The following is a 25,345-nucleotide window of genomic DNA, read 5'->3' on the forward strand; positions in this document are numbered from 1 at the left end:
CGATGTGCTCTTGGCTTTTTAAATACTAATATTGCATGAAACATAGATGATAATGCTACCTGCACAAATGTGTTTTTTATGGCAACATAATCAGTAAAGGACATTGAGGAAAATAGCCCATCAATCAATTAGAGAGGAGGGCAAGGATACACAATTTCGAGAGAAAGCCATTATCATTAACGATTGCCTTTAAAGTGGGGAGGGTATTATTATTTTTAATTTCTCTCTGCCCTGTCATGTGAAGTATTGGGGTATACCATCAGTATTAACTGAAGAACATGGATGGAGAGACAATTTCCCACTGTAATGTCTTTATCACAAAATATAAAAAAACACATGCGCTGTATGTTTTTATGTGTATAGTATCTTTCGTTTGTTCCCGCATGTATGTTTTTTCAGTGTGTATGCTCTATGATTTAATGATTTAGATTTTCTTGTGTTAATATGGTCTACTACTAACATTGTCCTCTTCAGTGTGTTCGTACTAGGTTCCCCATGTCACATGACCCCTTCCTCTGGGTTCATTGTTTATCTGTGTTTGTCCATGTGACCTGCCTCTGTTGTTGTTCTGCAGCATGTCAGTTACTTACACATTCACTCATATGCTCATCTACTCACGCGATGTGCTGTCAAGTATACAGCACACACCACACTGCTCAGTGTCAGCACAATCTCCATTCTTCCCCTGCCCTGCCAGAGAGAATCACACCCAATCAGCTGCAATCTCGGAACATTGCAAACAAAAAAACTGTCTCTCTGGCTACCATGTAATCCAGAAGCCTAAAAGTCACATTCTATTAGCCTACTGGCCAGGCCGTAAAGAAATTCTAGTGGTGGTTGTGTCAATATTATTTAAGTTTTATTAGGATGCTTACTTGCAGGTTCTTTCTCGACAATGCAACAACAATAATAAATATAAGAATACGAACAAAGTAAATGGCTCAGTAGAAAATAAACATTTAGCATAAATATAATACAGGAAGGTAGGATTTATAGTACAATATTTATACATGTATTAGAGAAAGGGGGGATTGGGGGCAAGTGTTTCAATTGTGCAGTATTAGCAATAGTAAATAAGAGTGGTAGCATCAATTGTGGTGTGCGTGTGTGCATGTGTGTGTGCATGCGTGTGTGCATGTGTGTGTGCATGCGCGTGTGCGTGCGCGAAGGTGTGGAGAGTCAGTGCAGGTGGTCAGTCCAGTTCAAGTATTCAGCAGTCCGATGGCTTGTAGATAGGAACTGTTTCTTGTTATCAGACCTCATTCTGTGATACCGTCTCCCCAACAGTAAAGGAGAGAACAGCTCGTAGCTGGGGTGTGTTGGGTCCTTGATGATGCTGTGGTCCTTCCTCAGGCACCATTTCATGTAGCATACAGAAATTCAAAACTCAAGTCACAATTTGATTTATTGAATCGTTTTTATTTGTAGTTTAATAAGATAATTTTCTACTCAGTTGTTGAGTTTCATAAATGTAGGTCTGAATTTCTATGAGCAGATAAGATATACCCAGATTCTTCTGGAGATGATTGGCAATTGGTTTTTGGTCTTCTTTGTTATGGGTAGTGACATTCCTTCCTCCTCTCTGCTCATCAAAAAGTTTGGACAAACCCAAACCCCTTGGCAGATGGTGAGTCCAGGCTGCAAGCCTCAGAGGGTCTCAGTCTCTCCCCCAGCGATTCAGTGGAGGAGAGCCCCAACTCCGACCCCCTCAGCCCCCACGGCCAGGAGACTGGCTCTGGGGACGAGAGGGGGACCGAGGGGGTCGACAGCGGCAGCATGCAGCAGAAGAGAAAGAAAAAGAAAAGGAGGCCCAGAGAGGAGCTGTATGACTTCATGGACAGGGAAGAGGCTCCGGACTCCTCGAAGGAGGAGGAGGGCAAGACAGAGAGCGGAGCCTCGGACTGCCCGCTGAGTCTGTCCTCCCCGAGCAAGGAGGAGAGCTGGGAGTGTGAGATCCGAGGGAGGGGAGGGGGTAGGGTCAGGGGCAGGAAGAATAAGAGCAGGATGAAGCTGCCAGAGGAGTGGGGGCCAACACCCCAGGAGCCCACGACACCCCATGCCACCCCAGCCTCTGTGTCTGCAATGGTGATGGCCTCCGGTCCGTTAAGCTCAACCCTAGAGAACATCTCCTCCCTCATAGCCGACCCCCAGACTAACCCCTTTAGCAGTTTTATAGAGGACACCAAACCCTCTCACACCTCCAATTCGCCGCCACTCACTGAGAACCCCAAACCAAGTCACATCCTCAACAAGGACCCTGCCTTAACAGACACTTCCACTAGTAACTTGAACATGTTTGAGCAACCTTCTCCAGCCAAGGTAAACATGGAGTGGGAGGCTGAGGCTCCTGTTAAAAACACTGCCTCTGCTCCCCTCCATTATGAACCCATGTGTATTGATGACTTCAAAATGCCCCCTACCTTAGCCACTAAAGATGTCCTACCCCCCAAGAAGGAGGAGGCAGCTCTGTCCTTCACTGACAAAGCCTCCTCTGATCATTGTAGTCGTGAGGCCAACGCATCTATTACTGACCAGAGGCAACTGGGTCCTAAGTGTTCCCCAGGCTTCAGCCCCCAGGTCTCACAGACCTCTTTCCTAGACTCTGTCCTGCAAACCCCTTCAGCCAGCACCCCTTTTTCACAGCCACAGGCCCTGTCTCAGACCACCACACCCCAGGGCCTTCCTCCAAACACCACCACCTCCTCCTCTTTCCAGTGCACTTCTCCTCCACTGCTTAGCCACTCCTCCCAGCCTGATCATGACACTCACAGTCCCCGCCCTGCAGTGTGCTCAGGCCTCAACCCTGCAGCCCCGCCCTTTATCCCCACTACACTGCCACTCACAGAGCACCAGGAGCCACCGCTGCCAGAGCCCCCCCTGCTGGAAGGTTGGTGACACTGAAGAGGGGACATATCTATCAGTATGGGGGTGTATGATGACATTATAGTGCATGGCTCTCTCTGTGGACTGGGCCTGCTGTTGCTCGGCCATTGTGTGTTTAATAGCACTGTTAGTAACATGCTAACTAATTACCACTATTCGCTAATCTGACTGCATCTGAATGAGTCCCTACTGGCTGGGCCTTGAGTCCCTTTATCCTGACTGACTGTCTGGCCAGTCTCTGTAGTGCTGTTATGATGATGATGATGATCATGATAATAACACATTCATTGCTATGTGGCTGTCTACCTACCTGATTGTGTAACTGCCCAGCTCGTTTTACCTCATATCCCTCTCCTTTCTAACACTGTAATCATATACTACTTACTCTACTGTCTCTGTAGATTACTATGTGTGTGACTCCTGAGTGACTCCACTCTTGGGATATAATTAGCTAGCTTTCTCCCCCCTGAATGCCATTATCCTAAATTGCAATGAGTAATTCTACACCCTAACTCTTTGACATTGATTCAACCTTTCTTCTCTAATCAAAGGGATGTTGGTTTACAGTGTGATTCTCTCTCTTTCTCTCAAGAGATTGCTTTTTCCCTGACTAAATTATGCTTTTAATTCCTCAAATAGCCATGAGCTGACTGAGGAGTCACTAACTGCTTTTCTTTCACATTCTCTTTCTACTTGTGTTTGTGAATTCACTTTCAGAACCATTTTGAATATCTCAGTGTTCCTATTTGGAATTCTTAGTTATGCAATTTGACCATTTTAAAACACTTACACATTTTACTTTCAGCCAATTTTTGATTGGAGATCAAAAATACAATGAAAATTGCTCGATGTGCAAGTTGTCATGTAAATGTTTGCATGATTAATAGGCAAACTGAAACGACTGACAGCTATGTTTTGTCTTTTCTCTCACCCACATGTACTGCGTCTCCTGATGATGGCTCTGATGATGATGATGATGATGATGCTAAATAGGTGAGTCACATTTCCGTTATTGCCTTTGAGAATATTTAGATTTCTCATCAGTGGAATAATATGACGTCAAATTCAGTGTTTATTTATTTCCTTATTTGGTACAAATGTTTGCCACAGGTTTTTGTTCTGTTCAAGATTTCTCGGACTTTGCCTCTCACTGTTGTTGAGATATTGTCCATGTCAGGAAAAAGCTGGCACTTTTCCTGGCTAGTTTGCTTTGAGCGTTAGTTTGGCCTAGTTCAGAGACTGTACTGTTCTGTGTTGGTTCTTCTTACTTTGGTTTCTCGGTTGGAGATTCCAAGGACTGATAGCTAAGTTAACACTGCTTTCCTAAGTTGTTACCCTGCAGTGTAAGGTTGTTGTAGAGACGCTGTTCCTCCTTCCTTGATGACACAGGTGTTTTTGGTTGACAAATGGTGGAAGTCGTTAGCATACTGCTTGTCTGTCTGCACCCCTCACATTCCCTTACTCAACTCAACCATCCCCATTCAGCAGTCTGTTAATGGGTTATTTACAGATGACCGGGCAGGCGGGTTGGTGTGTGGAGGGACAGTACAGTGAGGGACTAGCCTCTACTGCCCTCTGTATCCTCATCCCACAACTTTCTCCCTCAATCACCATCTTTGTTTTTCATACCTCCCTCTTTCCCCCTAGCAGCCTCTCTGTTTTGCTGCCTCTCTCTCTCTTTCTCTCTTCCATCTCCCCTATCTCTCTCCCTCCCTCCCTCCCTCTCCATCCTCCTCTCCCTAATGCAATATTGATGGCTGGGACTTTTTTGCAGTTACATAAATCATGCAGCCCTTGTCTTTTTATAGCCGGTGATCTGGGTTTGTGCAGTAGGCACCAGCTTTCAGAGCAGCTTACAGATCACTGCACATGTACATAGCCCATCTGTAAATAGCCCGTCCAACTACCTCATCCCCATACTGTTATTTATTTTATTTGTTTTGCTCCTTTGCACCCCCGTATCTCTACTTGCACACTCATCTTCTGCACATCTACCATACCAGTGTTTAATTGCTATATTGTAATTGTTTCACCACTATGGCCTATTTATTGCTTTACCTCATTATCCTATCTCATTTGCACACACTGTATATAAACTTTTTGGATTGTATTATTGACTGTATGTTTGTTTATTACCATGTGTAACTCTGTGTCGTTGTTTGTGTCGCACTGCTTTGCTTTATCTTGGCCAGGTCGCAGTTGTAAATGACAACTTGCTCTTAACTAACCTACCTGGTTAAATAAAGGTTAAATAAATCAAATAAAAAGGCAGAGGGAGACAGAGGCTTAGAGGCTGTGCGGTGCTGCAGTCAGGGTTATCCCACCACGCCACCACCGGTTTGTGAACTGGTACTGCTCTGCTCTGCCCTAATCTACTCTACTCTGCTCTACTCTGCCCTACTCTACTCTGCTCTACTCTGCCCAACTCTGCCCTACTCTGCTCTACTCTGCCCTACTCTACTCTAGTCTACCCTACTCTACTCTACTCTACCCTACCCTACTCTGCTCTGCTCTACTCTACTCTACTCTGCCTTGCTCTGCTTTTCCCTACTCTGCTCTGCTCTGCTATACTCTACCCTACTCTACTCTACTCTACTCTACTCTACTCTACTCTACTCTACTCTACTCTACCCTACCCTACTCTGCTCTACTCTACTCTACTCTGCCTTGCTCTGCTTTTCCCTACTCTGCTCTGCTCTGCTATACTCTACCCTACTCTACTCTACTCTACTCTGCCTATCTCTGCCCTACTCTACTCTGCTCTACTCTGCACTACTCTGCTCTGCTCTGCTGCATAGTAATTTTTCTGGTCAGCCGATTACAGACCGCCCAGCCTGGCAAAGATACCATCCATAAGAGCCAGCCCAGTCTGGCAAAGATACCATCCATAAGAGCCAGCCCAGTCTGGCAAAGATACCATCCATAAGAGCCAGCCCAGTCTGGCAAAGATACCATCCATAAGAGCCAGCCCAGTCTGGCAAAGATACCATCCATAAGAGCCAGCCCAGTCTGGCAAAGATACCATCCATAAGAGCCAGCCCAGCCTGGTAAAGATACCATCCATAAGAGCCAGCCCAGCCTGGAAAAGATACCATCCATAAGAGCCAGCCCAGCCTGGCAAAGATACCATCCATAAGAGCCAGCCCAGCCTGGCAAAGATACCATCCATAAGAGCCAGCCCAGTCTGGCAAAGATACCATCCATAAGAGCCAGCCCAGTCTGGCAAAGATACCATCCATAAGAGCCAGCCCAGTCTGGCAAAGATACCATCCATAAGAGCAAGCCCAGCCTGGAAAAGATACCATCCATAAGAGCCAGCCCAGCCTGGCAAAGATACCATCCATAAGAGCCAGCCCAGTCTGGCAAAGCATCACCACTATAGTACTGATTGAGATGGGCAGTGCTGTACAGTCTTTTGTTTTTTAAGGTATAGCTTACCTTTCAGTAAATACGTAATCATCATGCTGCTGGCTTTAAGTGCATTTCTGTATGTCACAGTGCATATCATCACACTGGACCGAATGTGTTGAAGTCAAGTAAAGGGACGGCTGCTATTTAAGTGTTGTTTACATATTGATTAGTATCGAAAATCCATGCACTTTTTTATGATGTATTACTTGACCAAAGAGGCCATCATCTGGTGGTTCAATAAATGACTGGTGCTTATATAATAGTTCTTGCTGTTGCTTTGAATGTTAAAGCTAACCTCATACAACCATCCAGAAGTCTCACAAGCTTACATTTTTTTTCCCTACATGGATTCCATCTGGCTAGGAGCAGAAGACATGAGCTTGGTGCCCTCACCATTTCATTGTTCCAATCACTGTCCTCTGATGAACTACTACCTAAGGTAGCAGGTGTAGAAAGACATGTGAGCAGTGTCTCCACTTAGGTTGAAAATACTGTATCCCTGAAAACCAGAAACATCCACTTGCCAACACTGCTAAGGGTGTGGGGGTGGTTTAGTTGATGATGAACGCAAAGTACCGCTGTTCACAGCTACTGTATGGCTTCAGTTCAGTTGGCATCTCTTTGCTCAAGCCAAGGTTGGTCATGGGTGCACCTCAGCCACGCTCAAGGTCCTAAACGATATCTTAACCGTCATCGATAAGAAACAATACTGTGCAGCCGTATTCATTGACCTGGCCAAGGATTTCGACTCTGTCAATCACCACATCCTCATCGGCAGACTCAATAGCCTTGGTTTCTCAAATGATTGCCTCACCTGGTTCACCAACTACTTCTCTGATAGAGTTCAGTGTGTCAAATCGAAAGGCCTGTTGTCCGGGCCTCTGGCAGTCTCTATGGGGATGCCACAGGGTTCAATTCTTGGTCCGACTCTCTTCTCTGTATACATCCATGATGTCGCTGTTGCTGCTGGTGAGTCTCTGTTCCACCTCTACTCAGACGACACCATTCTGTATACTTCTGGCCCTTCTTTGGACACTGTTTTAACAACCCTCCAGATGAGCTTCAAGCCATACAACTCTCCTTCCGTGGCCTCCAACTGCTCTTAAATACAAGTAAAACTAAATGCATACCCTTCAACCGATCGCTGCCTGCACCTGCCCGCCCGTCCAGCATCACTACTCTGGACATTTCTGACTTAGAATATGTGGACAACTACAAATACCTAGGTGTCTGGTTAGAATTTAATCTCTCCTTCCAGACTCACATCAAACATCTCAAATCCAAAGTTAAATCTAGAATTGGCTTCCTATTTCGCAACAAAGCATCCTTCACTCATGCTGCCAAACATACCCTCATAAAACGGACTATCCTACCAAGCCTCGACTTCGGCGATGTCACTTACAAAATAGCCTTCATGCCCTACTCAATAAATTGGATGCAGTCTATCACAGTGCCACCTGTTTTGTCACCGAAGCCCCATATACTACCGACCACTGCGACCTGTACACTCTCGTTGGCTGGCCCTCGCTTCATACTCGTCGCCAAACCCACTGGCTCCAGGTAATCTACAAGACCCTGCTAGGTAAAGTCCCCCCTTATCTCAGCTCGCTGGTCACCATAGCAGCAACCCACCTGTAGCACGCACTCCAGCAGGTATATCTCTCTGGTCACCCCCAAAGCCAATTCCTCCTTTGTCTGCCTCTCCTTCCAGTTCTCTGCTGCCAATAACTGGAACGAACTACAAATATCTCTGAAACTGGAAACACTTATCTCCCTCACTAGCTTTAAGCACCAGCTGTCAGAGCAGCTCACAGATTGCTGCACCTGTACATAGCCCATCTATAATTTAGCCCAAACAACTACCTCTTCCCCTACTGAATTTATTTATTTATTTATTTTGCTAATTTGCACCCCATTATTTCTATTCCTACTTTGCACATTCTTCCACTGCAAATCTACCATTCCAGTGTTTTACTTGCTATATTGTATTTACCTCGCCACCATGGCCTTTTAATGCCTTTACTTCCTTATCTCACCTCATTTGCTCACATTGTATATAGACTTATTTTTCTACTGTATTATTGACTGTATGTTTGTTTTACTCCATGTGTAACTCTGTGTTGTTGTATGTGCCGAACTGCTTTGCTTTATCTTGGCCTGGTCGCAATTGTAAATGAGAACTTGTTCTCAACTTGCCTACCTGGTTAAATAAAGGTTAAATAAAGCATTTTTAAATTAAAAAAAGGTAGTTAGTAGTAAGGAGCTACGTTAGCTAACATGTTTTTGTCCTGGTGCTCAAAATAACTTTCTCTAGAAAGAAGGCCAGTGTTGTTTTACTTCCTAAAAATGCGGTGCTGTGGCTTCTGCTTTCTGACTGGTTGAAGATGATCCAATCGCTTTTGTATATATTTTGTGCAACACCTCTCGGGAAAAACAGCTTCAATGGTATCCTTTCAGGACTGATCGCGCTGCGACACACCTGTGAAGATTCTGCTTGAGATAGCATCACTGGCGAACACAGTCCCACTTTTAGCCACTCATTACTTTTAGTTACTGAATAGCATTTCATTATATTATAACTAGATAAGTTGTCATTATAATAATCTGAATAGAAACAGACTCTCTTGATGACTTGATTTTAAGCTTCAATCCAGAGAATATCAATGTAATCACTTTTCACTTGTGGAAACAAGTTCTTGGATCTTGGATTGAGAATAAGATCTTGTGTTCGTAGTACAATAGTTTGTGAACAATCTTGACAATCTCAGAGCGAGCATCTACTTTCAGATTCTGCAACATACTTTGTTTTTCTGAGACTTGGCTTTCCTTCGACACGAGGTGGAGGCGCAATTCAGTGGGTCGAACACAAGGCGTACTGCACACACATACTGCACACTGCACTGTACACTGGGGTCAGCGGTGGTGGAGTTGCCTTCACCCACCTGGACAAAATTAATGCATATGTGAGGATGCTGTTCATTGACTACAGCGCATTCTTCAATACCATAGTACCCTCTAAGCTCACCACAAAGCTAATGGTCCTGGACTTCCTGACGGGCTGTCCCCAGTAATTAGCCTGACTATCAACAATGACAAGACGGCCTACAGAGAGGAGTTAGGCACTCTGACGGTGTGGTGCCAGATAAACAACCTCTCCCTCATTGTCAGCAAAACAAAGGAGCTGATTGTGGATTTCAGGAGGAATCAGGATGGGCATGCCCCCATCCTCATCAATGGGGTCGCTGTGGAGATGGTCAAACACTTCAAGTTCCTCGTCTTACACATCAGAGGAGCTGAAATGGTAAAACCACACGGACACTGTGGTGAAGAAAGCACAACAACGATTCTTCAACCTCAGGAGGCTGAAGAAATTAGGCCTGTCCCGAGGGCCCTCACAGTGTTCTACAGGAGCACCATCGAGAGCATACTGTCGGGCTGCATCACAGCCTGGTACGGCAACTCCACCACCGCTGACCGCAAGGCTCTACAGAGGGTGCACCATTGGGTGCAGGACACCTACAACACCAGGTGTCACAGGAAGGCCAAGAAGATGAAGTGCTTTGAAAGGCTGGTCATGGCTCACATCAAGACCCCCTAGACCAACTCCAATTCGCATACCGCCCTAACAGATCCACAGATGACACAATCGCACTCCACACTGCCCTTTCCCACCTGGACAAAAGGAACACCCAGATGAGAATGCTGTTCATTGACTACAGCTCAGCATTCAACACCATAATGCCCACAAAGCTCATTACTAAGCTTAGGACCCTGGGACTAAACACCTCCCTCTGCAACTGGATCCTGGACTTCCTGACGGGCCGCCCCCAGGTGGGTAGGCAACAAAATGTCTGCCACGCTGATCCTCAACACTGGGGTCCCTCAGTGGTGTGTACTTAGTCTCTCCTGTACTTCTTGTTCACCCACGACTATGTGGCCAAACACGACTCCAACACCATCATTACGTTTGCTGACGAGACAACAGTGGTAGGCCTGATCCCTGACAACGATGAGACAGCCTATAGGGAGGAGGTCAGAGAACTGGCAGTGTGGTGCCTGGACAACAACCTCTCCCTCAATGTGAGCAAGACAATGGAGCAGATCATGGACTACAGGAAAAGGTGGCCCGAACAGGCCCCCATTAACATCGACAGGGCTGTAGTGGAACGGGTTGAGAGTTTCAAGTTCTATCATGGTCCAAACTCACCAAGACAGTCGTGAAGAGGGCACGACAAAACCTTTTCCCCCTCAGGAGACCAAAAAGATTTGGCATAGGTCCCCAGATCCTCAAAAAGTTCTGCAGCTGCACCATCGAGAGCATCCTGACCGGTTGCATCACCGCCTGGAATGGCAACTGCTTGGCATCTGACTGTAAGGCACTACAGAGGGCCGTGCGTAAGGCCCAGTACATCACTGAGGCCAATCTTCCTGCCATCCAGGACCTATATACCAGGCGGTGTCAGAGGAATGCCCATAAAATTGTCAGAGACTCCAGTCACCCAAATCATAGACTGTTTTCTCTGCTACCGCACAGCAAACGGTGTGTCTAGGACCAAAAGGCTCCTTAACAGCTTCTATCCCCAAGCCATAACTACTGAACATTAATCAAATGACCACCAGACTATTTATATTGACCCCCCCCCCCCTGCATTTGTTTTGTACACTGCTGCTACTCTCTGTTTATTATCTATGCATTGTCATTTCACCCCTACCTACATGTAGAAATTACCTTCACTAACCTGTACCACTGCACACTGTATATAGCCTCGTTAATGTTATTTTATTGTGTTACTTTTTATTATTTCTTACTTTAGTTTATTTGGTAAATATTTTCTTAACTTTTCTTGAACTGTGCTGTTGGTTAAGGCTTGTAAGTAAGCATTTCACGGTAAAGTCTACACTTGTTGTATTCGGCGCATGTGAGAAACAAAGTTAGATTTGATTTGAAGATAATCAGGGACCTCAGCCACACGAGCCCCACTTCCATCACGCATTATAGGAGCATCATGGCAAAAACATTTGTATTATTGTTTCATTCACTTCTTACTTCCCCTCCTGCTGCCCCCCCTATAGACATTCCCTCGGACATTGTAATAAAGTCACCTAATCTACAAATAGGCCTGAAGCTGGACATAAATATTGAATGATAGCAGGATCAGAACTAGGGCACTTGATAAACAATAGCATTAATCTAAAATACAACTATTTGTATGAGCTTTTTCCCTTACAAAGGGTTCAGCCACCTTACCAGGTCACTATGCCCATATGGACCGCATTGTTGTTGTTGACACTAGACATTGCTTTACATTACGTTGCTCCCACAGTGAGGTAACATACTGTGGTATGATCAAAACATACTATATGTACTGCAAATATGAGGCTATTCACCGTTCGGATCATTTTGATTAGAAAACATCTTCCTCAAATGTCTGCTAGCACTCATTGGCTATTAGAGGAATCAATTGAAAGACATCTAATTGTATTTCTTCTGATTTCTCAGCCAGACACATTATGTTTACAAAGCCAAGATAAACCCTTCACAGCCACTGTGGTCTTTTTCCATGTCTCAAGCTTTTCCCTTTTTTACACTATTTTTGTTTGGGAACATAATTTGGCAGAATGATTGAATTTTGTTCAATTAGTGTGTGCTCTTCAGTCCACTGGACCATCAGATGTGTGTATTAATGACTCTGCGGCTTCATTAGATGTGACACTGCATTTGGCTGCACTCTAACCCAATTTTGTTGCCATTCCACAAGATAGATTGTAAGCTACCAATGAAGACCTGGGATGGGATGAGTGTAGTGAGATGAGTCTCCATCTTTTCTATTGTCCTTTCTCTCCATCATTTTGCCTCCTCTTCCCATCCCTACCTCTGCTTCTTCTTTTTCCTTCTTCATTATTTGTGTTCATCAATCTTCCTCCTCCTCTCAATCTCTCCATACTTCCTTTGCCCTTTATCTCTCATCCTCCGACGTTACGATCCAACCCCTTTTCCCAGACTCCCTGGGTCGCTGAGACGACACGTACCATAATCATAGCAGCCTATTTCTGACTGGGAGCTTGTTGCCATGGATATGGGAGGTGGTTTCCGTGGAGATAGAGCTACTCAGGACTGCCAAGGAAAAAATGGGGTGTGACAGTCAGGAGGTTGGATGCCAGAAATAGAATTCTCTGACAGACTTCCTCCGTGCTCTATCCCCTGCAAGACCATGGACTGTAAGCTGTATATTGTCACTCTCCCCGTCCTTTTCTGAGTTCTGAGGCCCTCCCAAAACATCCATGGCATATTGTAGATGGCTGAGGATTGCTACTGCACATGGCCCACCAGCCACTACCCTCTTAATTTCCTTTTCTCAAACAATGTCTTTCTGTTGGTTTTGAATGTTCACCTTGTAAAAAGTCTTATCACACCAAAGGCTGTTATGGTATGAGGCGATTCAGCCTGGTCTCATAGACTAGATGTAACATAGTAAACATAAACCCGGGACACTCAAATTAGAATGATATGTTACGTTTGGTATGGTTACATAGAACATATGTTTACTTAAGGCAAAAACAAAAGTAGGGTGGTTGGTCAGGCAAAGGTCTAGCAAACCAAAGGTGGCGCATTCGAATCTCATCATGGACAACTTTTAGCTAACCCTTCCCCTAACCCTAACCCTTTTAGCTAACCCTTCCCCTAACGCTAACCCTAAATTTAACCCTTTAACTAGCTCCTAAACTTAACCCTAACCCTGACCCTAACCCACAGCCTAGCTAAAGTTAGCTACCTAACCACCTAGCTAGAATCTGTAACATATCATACGTTTTGCAAATTTGTAAACACATTCGTAACATATATTGCAAATTCGTAACATATATTACAAATTGTAATTCGTAACATATCATTCAAAACTGGGTGATGAACATCCACAAATTAATACATACCATACAAAATGTAATATATCATACTAAATGGAGTGTCCCGGATTTACATCCCGGACAACTACGAAATGCTCTGAGACGAGGTTGGGTGATTGTGCTCAGTATAATTGTTTCTTATACTAGTATGCTAACATTCAACAAAGACATATTCATTCCCACTGGACACAGACATAGAGAGTGGTACACTGGAACATGTCATTATAATTGGGGTCAATTTCCCGCAAGAACATTTTTCGTTCCCTGCAGTGAAGCATTGTATGATGAATTGTATGATAAATTACATTTGGCTTTGAACTGAAATGCTTTGTGCAATGTTTGTTTGGACAGACCTTTGTATGTGTCTTTATGATTAGGAGAAGAAAACAACATGGATTATGAGTGTCGTTAAAGCTAGAGTAATATTTCTGTGAGAGATGTAAACATAAACAGACAGAATATGTTGGACATGGGTCTTGCATAACAATGTCCATTCATGAGAAGCAGTCCCATTACCATGGTCTAATGAACAGAGAGAAAAACTCTGTTTTGGGGATGTGGCTGTCAGTGGCTGACTTTGGCTGTTGCCTTGTGATGTGTGAGTTTTCTCTAACTGTGTCTGTATCGGGCTGTAGAAAACACTGCTATTTGGTAACTATATACAATACCAGTAAAAAGTTTAGATACACCTGCTCATTCAAGGTTTTTTCTTTATTTGTACTATTTTCTACATTGTAGAATAACCGCGAAGACATGAAATAACACATGTTAAACAAATCTAAATATATTTTAGATCTTAGATTCTTAAAAATAGCCACCCTTTGATTTGATGACCTGCTTTGCACAACCTCATCAACATCAATCAACCTCATCAACATCAATCAACCTCATCAACATCAATCAACCTCATCAACATCAATCAACCTCACTGTACTGTGCTCATTCCCCTTGTTATCTCCTCCTACAGTAAATTCTGGACTGTTTTGGGGGCGATTACCTAATCTTCATTCATTTATATTTAATTATGTTTTATTTGGCCCCAGTCCTCATGGGGCTGGAGGTGGGATGGGGGCAAGGGGGTGTCATCAAGGTTTGAATAATCACTGCCTGCCTTCTACCATAATTGCCAAGAGGGAGGGGTTCTAGCGTCTAGTCCAGGACTGAATCAGTGAGGTTGTTGTGAACGTTTCGACGCGGTGTTTGTGTGAAGAATGTGGGTGGGTGTGAATTCAGTTCAGAGATGAGGTGGATGTTTGTGGTTTTGAAGGGTAAAGATAAAATATGTTTTTTATTGTCACATACACCGCATAGATGAAATGTGTTGTTTTAAAAGGTCATCCATAGTAGTACGGCACCCCTGGAGCAAATTAGGGTTAAGAGACTTGCTCAAGGGCACATTGACAGATTTTTTACCTTGTCGGTAAAGGGTATTCAAATCAGCGTCCTTTCAGTTACTGGCCCAATGCACTAACCGCTATGTCAATGGAGAGTTATCACACATTCTTTTTCGAGGGCAGTCATTCAATACCTTCCTAACAGAGTAGCCCATCGCATGTGGCTACAGCAGAGGGGAGGAACACAGTGTCCGCAACCAAGTGCACAAACAAAACACAATAAACAAAAGAGCCAAAGGGTCCAGGGCCAGGAGCCAGAGATGTACAACCAGGGCCCCTGATGGGGGCAGGAAGGCAGGGAGGAGGAGAGGGGCAGTGGGTACAGTAGTGGGCATGGAACAGGGTGATAGGGGGGGGGAATTGGAGATGACAGAACAGCATGGAAAAGCACATTATACCACCAGAACCGTGAAGAGATGTGTAGCAGTAATGGATGCTGTTACAGTGAGGACAGATTCATTCAAGTAGAATGGCTGTGGAAACTGAGGCACTGTATCCCCCAAAGCTACTCTCTCTGTTTGCTAAGTTTCTACTGTAATGCCAAGCTGCCTGACGAGTCAGAACTGCGGTTTATAGGACACCAAGGGAGGGTGTGTGTATTAGTATTTGTGTGTTAGTGACGTACATTTCTGTGTACGTGACGTTCATTTGTGTGTGTGGGGGTGTGTGTGGGTGGGTGTGTGTGTTTGACTGAGCTTACTGGTGGGAGGCATGAGTCGAGAATCTGCTCTCGCAAATAGGGATATGTTCCGTGGAGTCATGTGACCAAAGCTCTGTTAGGGCTGTGATGTCAGAGAGAGGGAGAAATGGAGAGAGAGAGGGAGAGAGAGGGAGCAGCATTCAGTTCATCCTCAGAGACTCATCTGATCAGAGCACAGACACAGAGAGAAACACACAATTACTTCCCTCGCACACATAGACTGCGCTTCACAGACGCACCATATAACACAGATATAGTACATTAACAGCCTTCCTTACCTCCAAGGGAAGATTAGCTGTCTAGAAGAATAAAGAGTATCCATCAAAGGAAGAAGCAGAGAGAGAGAGATCGAGAGAGAGAGGTGAGGATGTCTTCTCTCTCCAATCAGCAGCAGGGTGGTGGTGGTGGACAGCTCTGTGAGCACACTGAGCTGGGCAAGGTGCCCTCTGGCTCTATGGCGTCTCCTCAGCAGGCCCTTCAGGGCTGGGACTGGCAGCAAGACCAGATGGGACCACTTGGTTTCGGTGGCAGCCCAGGAGTACCCAGGCTAACCGACGAGGACAAGCTCTCAAGCCTCCTTGATGGACAATCTGGATCAGGGTTCAAGGTGGAGTTGTCTGACCTTAAGGTGCCAGGGAGGATGGGTGTCGGACTCGGGCCGTCTTTTGGTCTGGGCAGCGCCGGGGAGAGCCCCACAAGTCCCCTCTCCTCCTCGTCCTCTCCAGCCTCACCCGGGATACTCCTCTCCACCCCAGGACAAAAACACAGGGCCAATGGAGCCGCAGTCCAGCTAGGGTCCCCTGCTATGCAGCGGGATGTCTCACCATTCCCTAACACACAGAAGGTGGACAATTGCGTAAGGAATCCCTCCTTCTCTGGACTGCCCCAAACAGGCCTCAAGCCTGCTGTTCAGACTGTTCCTGCTGCACCTGCACCTGTAGCCAACTACTGTGTCATTGGTGTTGTCAACGACAACTACTCTAAGGGTGGAGACTGCACTGTGTCAGGATTCTCAGAGGACAGTGACGAGGACATGGGGCCTACTCTACCTCGAGGAGGAGGTACCGAGCAACAACACAAAGCCGTGAGGCGCGCTATGTCTGACTGCTCCCACCTGTCTGTGCCAGGTAGCTTGGACTTTTCCAAGTACCCAGGGCAGTCTGGCGGACTGGTGGACCTGCCCTCATCTGGAAGTAATGTTATGGGGTCCAAGTCTCCACATTCAGCGGTCCAACGCTCTCTGACAGTGGGGGGGGAGAGAAAGACTGTGTCACCCACACTCTCTCCTCTGTCCCCACTGAGCCCTGTCAGGGCCCCCAACTCCCCTCCACCCAGGAGGGGTACTGGTAATGGGATGTCACAGAGCCAGAGTGAGAGTGTCCTACTGCCGGTTCCCCTCAGTGGAAAAACCTTCAACATCAATACTAAAAGCTCCATGGATGGTAGGTGACTATGATTTGAGGCCTATTCCTCTGTTGCTGGAACAGCTCTCATTAATTTGTTATAACATGTTGCTCATCATTGACCTACAGTCATTTAAGTATATAGATTTGGGAGTTCAGGTTTATTTGTGATCAGTGGGCAGTGGTATTTCTCTAGGCTGGAATAGTTGTTTGTTTCATTGACAATGATTGGGTGCTGAAAGACAAAATGGAGGAAGCCAAAAGAAGAATGGATGTAAAAAAAATATATATATATATATTCACCAGCTTGAACTAGGTTTTTTTGGTATATTTACACTAGGATGATTTGCTTCTCAAAAAGCGTTGGTTTGAAGATAGCAGGACAATTAAAAATTCAGAAAGGATAGAATAAGGGAATTTTTACATCTATTGTTTTGTCTACCTTTTGTTTTGACAAAATGTCAAAGGCACCATCATTGAAGAGTCAAGTTCCTCTAAATATATGAGTGTCTATTGAAATACTGAGGTTCGTTTACCCTCTCAAACCCCCATCTTCAAATGACTGTGTTGTTTAGTGATGCATCACATCAAGTGGCACTCCATCGATTGGCTAGCACTAAGGGAAGGGTGTGTAGTTGATTTGAAACCGAGTCCTGGTAATCATTTAAACAGAGAGTAGTCATTTTTAGTGGTGCTATGTGGGGACTCCTGGGGATGCTTTCGGATTGGATGACAACTCCATGTTATTCATAGACACACTTAGATTCAGTAACACCAAACAGGCAAGGCAGTCTGGAGCCTGAGGCCATTTTGCTTGCAGTATATACAGATGACCCATTTCATCGCAGGAGGAAAATAATCCCGCAGCAGGAGGATTTGAATGAATATTGACTATTTACAATTGCCGCCAGGGGGCAGCTGGAAACGGTGTTTCTAGGCTATACAATGCAGTACCATACCCAGGGGGCAGCTGGAAACGGTGTTTGTAGGCTATACAATGCAGTACCATACCCAGGGGGCAGCTGGAAACGGTGTTTGTAGGCTATACAATGCAGTACCATACCCAGGGGGCAGCTGGAAACAGTGTTTGTAGGCTATACAATGCAGTACCATACCCAGGGGGCAGCTGGAAATTGTGTTTGTAGGCTATACAATGCAGTACCATACCCAGGGGGCAGCTGGAAACGGTGTTTGTAGGCTATACAATGCAGTACCATACCCAGGGGGCAGCTGGAAACGGTGTTTGTAGGCTATACAATGCAGTACCATACCCAGGGGGCAGCTGGAAACGGTGTTTGTAGGCTATACAATGCAGTACCATACCCAGGGGGCAGCTGGAAACGGTGTTTGTAGGCTATACAATGCAGTACCATACCCAGGGGGCAGCTGGAAACGGTGTTTGTAGGCTATACAATGCAGTACCATACCCAGGGGGCGATGGTTTGGGGTAGGATCTGCAAACTAACTGACCTCATACCGTCAAGTATCATCAAGTATTCTCACGGCTTGCTTAAGCATTGTGAACTGCCATAGCGCAGTGGTCTGAGCAGCACGCTTCTGCTCGGAGCATCATGAGTTGGCGCCCAGTGCTGAGCAACTATTTTGACATGGAAACTAATGTTGGTGTAGCCTACTATGATTATTTAACAAATCTAAAGGCAGCTAGCTGCCTGCTGCCTACCTGCCTCCAAAGGCATCTACCTTCGTAGGGAGCACTTCTCCAGTTGGCACAAGATTTGAAGGCAGCATCACATGATAACGCATTGACATTCACCCAGCGCCATACGTTTGTAGCCACTGTAGCACCGTGAGCAACTAGTGCTAGCAATTCAGTGACCTATCCCAAAATGGAGATACCTGACACAAATAAGAAGTAAACAAGTAACAGAAATTGTTTGTTGAGATCGGTGTGGAAGAACTTGACTGGCCTGCACAGAGCCCTGACCTCAACCCCCTCGAACACCTTTGGGATGAATTGGAACGCCAACTGTGAGCCACGCCTAATCACCCAACATCAGTGCCCAACCTCACTAATGCTCATATGGCTGAATGGAAACAAGTCTCCACAGCAATGTTCCAACATCTAGTGGAAGCCTTCCCAGAAGAGTGGAGGCTGTTATAGCAGCAAAGTGACGACCAACTCCATATTAAAAATGTCCATGATTTTGGAATGAGATGTTTGGCAAGCACTGCATTACTTTTGGTCATGTAGTGTAGCTGCCTGGCAATATCATCCTGCTGTAACATTTCTACCTCATGAATGAAGGTCATCGGAAAATAATCCCTCTGCTTGCGTGCCTTTCTCCAATGCATGGTCATTCAAAGACAAACTGTACAGTTCCACATTTGACAAATTCTGGCGACAGATAAGCATCATCACTTCATATAACGTTTGTGTGGGTGTGGGTGGGTGGGTGCATGTGTATGCTTGTATATTCATGTGGGTGTCTGGTGTTTGATGCTGGTCACCTGCATTGAAATATCATGAGCACCTGCTCCATCATGTCCCTGTGTGTTAGTCATTCTCTAACTTATGTGACATTGTGTTTACGCCACTGGCCAGGCATATAGAACAGCTCTATACTAGCGTCTATAGTGTATGTTTACACCACTGACCAGGCATATAGAACAGCTCTATACTAGCGTCTATAGTGTATGTTTACACCACTGGCCAGACATACAGAACAGCTCTATACTAGAGTCTATAGTGTATGTTTACACCACTGGCCAGACATACAGAACAGCTCTATACTAGATTCTATAGTGTATGTTTACACCACTGGCCAGACATACAGAACAGCTCTATACTAGAGTCTATAGTGTATGTTTACACCACTGGCCAGACATACAGAACAGCTCTATATTAGAGTCTATAGTGTATGTTTACACCACTGGCCAGACATACAGAACAGCTCTATACTAGAGTCTATAGTGTATGTTTACACCACTGGCCAGACATACAGAACAGCTCCATACTAGAGTCTATAGTGTATGATCGTTACTGGAACCAGGGCTCCTAAAGCCAGCCATTAGAACAACAAGGCCATTCTGGTTTAGTCTTAATGATTTGATAGATTTTGCGATTGGCTCATGTTTCTGTACCATTGTGACAAATATGATCCGGTTTGACAAGTTAAAATGGTATCTATCTGTCAAAAATGTACAATCCATTTGCCATCACTCTCTTTTGAAAAATGGATGCTCTAGTCAACTAATTGGTCAGAATTTTCATTGAAAAGCAGATTCTTTCATTGCACAAGTAGCTCTTCTTTTGACCCAGCTTAATTTGTGCCACATTTCCTCATCTCTTTGGCACATTGGTTTTCCTCTCTCATGATGCATTCCAAATGGCACCCTATTCTCTAAGTAGGGCAATACTCTGACTTGGTCAAACGTAGTGCTCTCCATAGGGAATAGAGTGCCATTTAGGATGAACACTCTCTCTCTGTAGAGGTCACTGAAGCTGGGTTACATAAGGAGCCCATGCCAACAATGTGCTGTTCTATCTGTCCAGCTCAACCCTGGTCTCTGTCACTTTCTGTGGCCCTGCCCAGACTCCTCACCAGCATGCCATGGTCACTGTAGTCTACTAACTCTCATTTCCTCACCAGCGACGGTGTTCTGCTGTGATTAAGTCTATCAAACAATTTTAGAGGATTGACATTTAGCTGCCTGTTTGAATAGAAGCAATATATACAGATGCACTTCTTCATTTGACCCTGCTTCTCACAGTAGGAAAATAATCCTGCAGGAACAGGAAATGGGAATTATTATGTGGACTATTATTAATGGACATTTTTGTAGGCGTTGTTACATTTTTCATCAGGGTGAATCAAATCTGACATTTTAAAGATAAAATTAGAAGCCTGTTTAAACCTTGAATACACTAGAATTGTGCATTTCCTGCTGCGCAGGAAAGCTCTCTGTATCAGCAAAGTAATCAACTTAAGATAGCAGATCTGTACTGAGTGCTGTTGTCCATGTACATTCTGTTGTCCATGTGGCATTCTTTGGATGTATTGTTGAAGCTAGATTTTGAAGCTAAAGCCAGTCTGAATCTGTGGTTCGGTTAATAACACACAATGCTGTTTGTCAGTGGAACATAAAGTGAACTGATAGGTCAGATCATTGACGGTTTCATGCCCTTCACCCCCTCCTCAACGACAACGCTGGTCTTTAGTAACTGGGTGTCGCAAATGTCAAGGAACATATGGTCATTTGGTGTTGTGGATAGTTGAAAGCCATGAACCATGTTGTCAGCATCCATCTGAGCACAGTTTCCCATGATTTGAAACAGATATGCTCTCGCTCATGGCTGAAAGCAGCACTGGCACTATGAAAGGTTTCTCCTTCTGTATTTGATCCTCAGATAAATTCTGGTCTTTTTTCATGACATATAGTATTGTGGGTTTTCTCAATATATATATGTCTATTTTTGTCTCTCTACAGTGAAAGCAGAAAATAAGGACAAACAAGAGAAGGCTGATTTCTTCCCCAAGGTGGATAACTTGAACATGTTTGATAAGACCGAGAAGTCGGACAAGATGGAGAATAAAGAGAAAAAAGATCAATCTAAGAAAGTCAATGCTGACAAGACAAACAAATCTGAGATCCTCAAAGACGAAGAGAAGATTGACAAGACAGAGAAAAATGTTAAAAATGAAAAAGTGGACAAGCCAGAGAAGACCAACAAAGATGGAAAGATGGAGAAGAAAGAAAATGGAGAGAAAACAGAAAAGATGGTTAAAGTTGAGAAGAATGAAAAGGCTGGGAAAGGTACTGCAAAGTCCCCAACAACCATCAGAAGCAAGCAGGACCTCACCAGCCCAGACAGTAAGGCCAAGGTAGGTCAGGGAAAGGCTGGGACAATGTTACCATTCATATCAGTGCAAGCTGCTTCTGCAACTGTCACTGCCATCTCTAGTGTGTGTGTGCATGCGCTTATGTGCTAATTCAAATTTAGAAAGGTTATCTAGCCTGCTGCTAGAACTTGCTCTGCTGATGCTCCTGGTTTGAGGTTTATAGTGAATGCGGCCTCTGCTGCTTTGTTTTTTAACTAGGCAAGTCGGTTAAGAACAAATTCTTATTTTCAATTACAGCGGGTTAATTTAAAACTGCCTTGCTCAGGGACAGAATGACACAGTTTTTAATTAACGGCTCTGGGATTCGATCTTGCAACCTTTCGGTTACTGGCCCAACGCTCTAGCCATTAGGCTACCTGCCACCCCCTGCCTGTCCTCTGTTGCTTTACCATGCTGCCTGTCTTCTGTTGCTTTACCATGCTGCCTGTCCTCTGCTGCTTTACCATGCTGCCTGTCTTCTGTTGCTTTACCATGCTGCCTGTGTTGCTTTACCATGCTGCCTGTCCTCTGTTGCTTTACCATGCTGCCTGTCCTCTGCTGCTTTACCATGCTGCCTGTCCTCTGTTGCTTTACCATGCTGCCTGTCGTCTGCAGCTTTACCATGCTGCCTGTCCTCTGCTGCTTTACCATGCTGCCTGTCTTCTGCTGCTTTACCATGCTGCCTGTCCTCTGCTGCTTTACCATGCTGCCTGTCCTCTGCTGCTTTACCATGCTGCCTGTCCTCTGTTGCTTTACCATGCTGCCTGTCCACTGTTGCTTTACCATGCTGCCTGTCCTCTGCTGCTTTACCATGCTGCCTGTCCTCTGTTGCTTTACCATGCTGCCTGTCCTCTGTTGCTTTACCGTCCTGCCTGTCCACTGCTAATGTAACATGCTGCCTGTCATCTGCTGCTTTACCATGCTGCCTGTCATCTGCAGCTTTACCATGCTGCCTGTCATCTGCTGCTTTACCATGCTGCCTGTCTTCTGTTGCTTTACCATGCTGCCTGTGTTGCTTTACCATGCTGCCTGTCCTCTGTTGCTTTACCATGCTGCCTGTCCTCTGCTGCTTTACCATGCTGCCTGTCCTCTGTTGCTTTACCATGCTGCCTGTCGTCTGCAGCTTTACCATGCTGCCTGTCCTCTGCTGCTTTACCATGCTGCCTGTCTTCTGCTGCTTTACCATGCTGCCTGTCCTCTGCTGCTTTACCATGCTGCCTGTGTTGCTTTACCATGCTGCCTGTCCTCTGTTGCTTTACCATGCTGCCTGTCCTCTGTTGCTTTACCATGCTGCCTGTCCTCTGTTTCTTTACCATGCTGCCTGTCCTCTGCTGCTTTACCATGCTGCCTGTCCTCTGTTGCTTTACCATGCTGCCTGTCCTCTGTTGCTTTACCATGCTGCCTGTCCTCTGTTGCTTTACCGTCCTGCCTGTCCACTGCTAATGTAACATGCTGCCTGTCATCTGCTGCTTTACCATGCTGCCTGTCATCTGCAGCTTTACCATGCTGCCTGTCCTCTGCTGCTTTACCATGCTGCCTGTCCTCTGTTACTTTACCATGCTGCCTGTCCTCTGTTGCTTTACCATGCTGCCTGTCCTCTGCTGCTTTACCATGCTGCCTGTCCTCTGTTGCTTTACCATGCTTCCTGTCTTCTGCTGCTTTACCATGCTGCCTGTCCTCTGCTGCTTTACCATGCTGCCTGTGCTGCTTTACCATGCTGCCTGTCCTCTGTTGCTTTACCATGCTGCCTGTGCTCTGTTGCTTTACCATGCTGCCTGTCCTCTGTTGCTTTACCATGCTGCCTGTCCTCTGTTGCTTTACCATGCTGCCTGTCCTCTGTTGCTTTACCATGCTGCCTGTGCTGCTTTACCGTCCTGCCTGTTCTCTGTTGCTTTACCATGCTGCCTGTCCTCTGTTGCTTTACCATGCTGCCTCTCCTCTGTTTCTTTACCATGCTGCCTGTCCTCTGTTTCTTTATCATGCTGCCTGTCCTCTGTTTCTTTACCATGCTGCCTGTCCTCTGTTGCTTTACCATGCTGCCTGTCCTCTGTTGCTTTACCATGCTGCCTGTGCTCTGTTGCTTTACCATGCTGCCTGTCCTCTGTTGCTTTACCATGCTGCCTGTCCTCTGTTGCTTTACCATGCTGCCTGTCCTCTGTTGCTTTACCATGCTGCCTGTGCTGCTTTACCGTCCTGCCTGTTCTCTGTTGCTTTACCGTCCTGCCTGTTCTCTGCTGCTTTACCATGCTGCCTGTGCTGCTTTACCATGCTGCCTGTCCTCTGTTGCTTTACCATGCTGCCTGTCCTCTGTTGCTTTACCATGCTGCCTCTCCTCTGTTTCTTTACCATGCTGCCTGTCCTCTGCTGCTTTACCATGCTGCCTGTCCTCTGCTGCTTTACCATGCTGCCTGTCCTCTGTTTCTTTATCATGCTGCCTGTCCTCTGTTTCTTTACCATGCTGCCTGTCCTCTGTTGCCTTACCATGCTGCCTGTCCTCTGTTTCTTTACCATGCTGCCTGTCCTCTGTTTCTTTACCATGCTGCCTCTCCTCTGTTTCTTTACCATGCTGCCTGTCCTCTGCTGCTTTACCATGCTGCCTCTCCTCTGTTTCTTTACCATGCTTCCTCTCCTCTGTTTCTTTACCATGCTGCCTGTCCTCTGCTGCTTTACCATGCTGCCTCTCCTCTGTTTCTTTACCATGCTGCCTGTCCTCTGTTTCTTTACCATGCTGCCTGTCCTCTGTTGCTTTACCATGCTGCCTCTCCTCTGTTGTATGCTTTTGGTTTTCTTATTTTTTCCTTCATCGTGTGACGTTGTTGTACAGCCTGCTGTTGGGTCAACCAAACCAAACTCTGTCAAAACACGGCCCACCTCTCTGTCCACTGGGGATGCAGCTGCCCCCCTAAAACGTTCCGCCCCCACCTCCAGCTCTGCCAATAAAAAAAGTCCTGTTACCAAGGCAACCACTCCCACTGCTGGCACCAAGCGGCCAACTGTCGCTCCCAGTCAAACCCCTACAGCATCCAAGTCCAAGGTGAGTCCCCTCCCACTCCCACTTCCCTCACTCCTGTCTCTGCTCACTGGCCTTCCCTCTTGTGGTTGGCACGTTGTCCCCCTTCCCTTTGTTTGGCTCTGCTATATAACTGTCCAGTGTCCACCTTCTGACTCTCACTCACAGTTTGTGGACCACCAACTCCCTGCACTATAACCTCTGTCCGGGCTCTTCACCATTTAGTCCTACCAGCTGAATATTTTCTATAACTCCCTGAAGATCCCAGCATGCATTTCCAATATCTCCTTTCTGTTTCCAGTCTTTACTCCCCTAATTGCTTAATCAACTTCCATTTGGTGTGTTTTTTATCACACACCTATCTCTCTTTTCCCTCAGCCTTCTCCATCTTCCTTACACCTCTAGTTGCCTCTCCCAACCAACCCTCCCTATGTCCAGCGCTCTCTTCCACACCACACCCTTCTCTGATTTCCTGTTTGCCTACTCAGACTCCAGAAAACGGCACTTCTGACAGACGTCCTCCTGTGCCAAAGGCCAACGGCACGGCCAATAAGGACAGTTCCTCTACTACCCCCTCTACTAAACCTGCTGGGCCACGCCCCTCTGCTAATGTCCCTTCTCTGCGCCGCAACACAGGTGACACCAACTCTTAACTGTATAGTGCAAGCTGACATGCTTTAAGGTACTTTATTCTTGATGATGGTGATATTCAAAAAGCCAACGTCAGAATTCCTTGGTCCCTAAATGTCCACTAGTCTCAATCATGTAAGGGGAGCTTGGTTATGTTCTCTACCCTACAG

The 25,345-nt window shown here is 45.7% G+C and overlaps 1 protein-coding gene across 32 annotated transcripts in view; it reads left to right on the plus strand.

Annotated features, from left to right (window-relative positions):
- map4l (microtubule associated protein 4 like) overlaps positions 1–25,345 on the plus strand; it is a 77,205-nt gene that overhangs the window by 41,189 nt on the left and 10,671 nt on the right. For 8 of the 32 annotated variants that reach the window (XM_090182380.1, XM_090182381.1, XM_090182382.1 and 5 more), the window contains 2 exons: positions 21,144–21,538; positions 25,034–25,181. In XM_090182380.1, the coding sequence (XP_090038506.1) occupies positions 21,144–21,538; positions 25,034–25,181 (543 nt within the window). Of the gene's footprint in view, positions 1–1,597; positions 2,888–2,912; positions 3,877–15,360; positions 16,734–21,143; positions 21,539–24,359; positions 24,570–25,033; positions 25,182–25,345 lie in introns of those variants that run through there. The other 24 variants (XM_036986010.2, XM_036986011.2, XM_036986012.2 and 21 more) reach the window with 6 other exon arrangements.

Source organism: Oncorhynchus mykiss, chromosome 8 (genome assembly GCF_057628025.1).
Source record: "Oncorhynchus mykiss isolate SJ-2025 chromosome 8, ASM5762802v1, whole genome shotgun sequence".
NCBI lineage: Eukaryota > Metazoa > Chordata > Actinopteri > Salmoniformes > Salmonidae > Oncorhynchus > Oncorhynchus mykiss.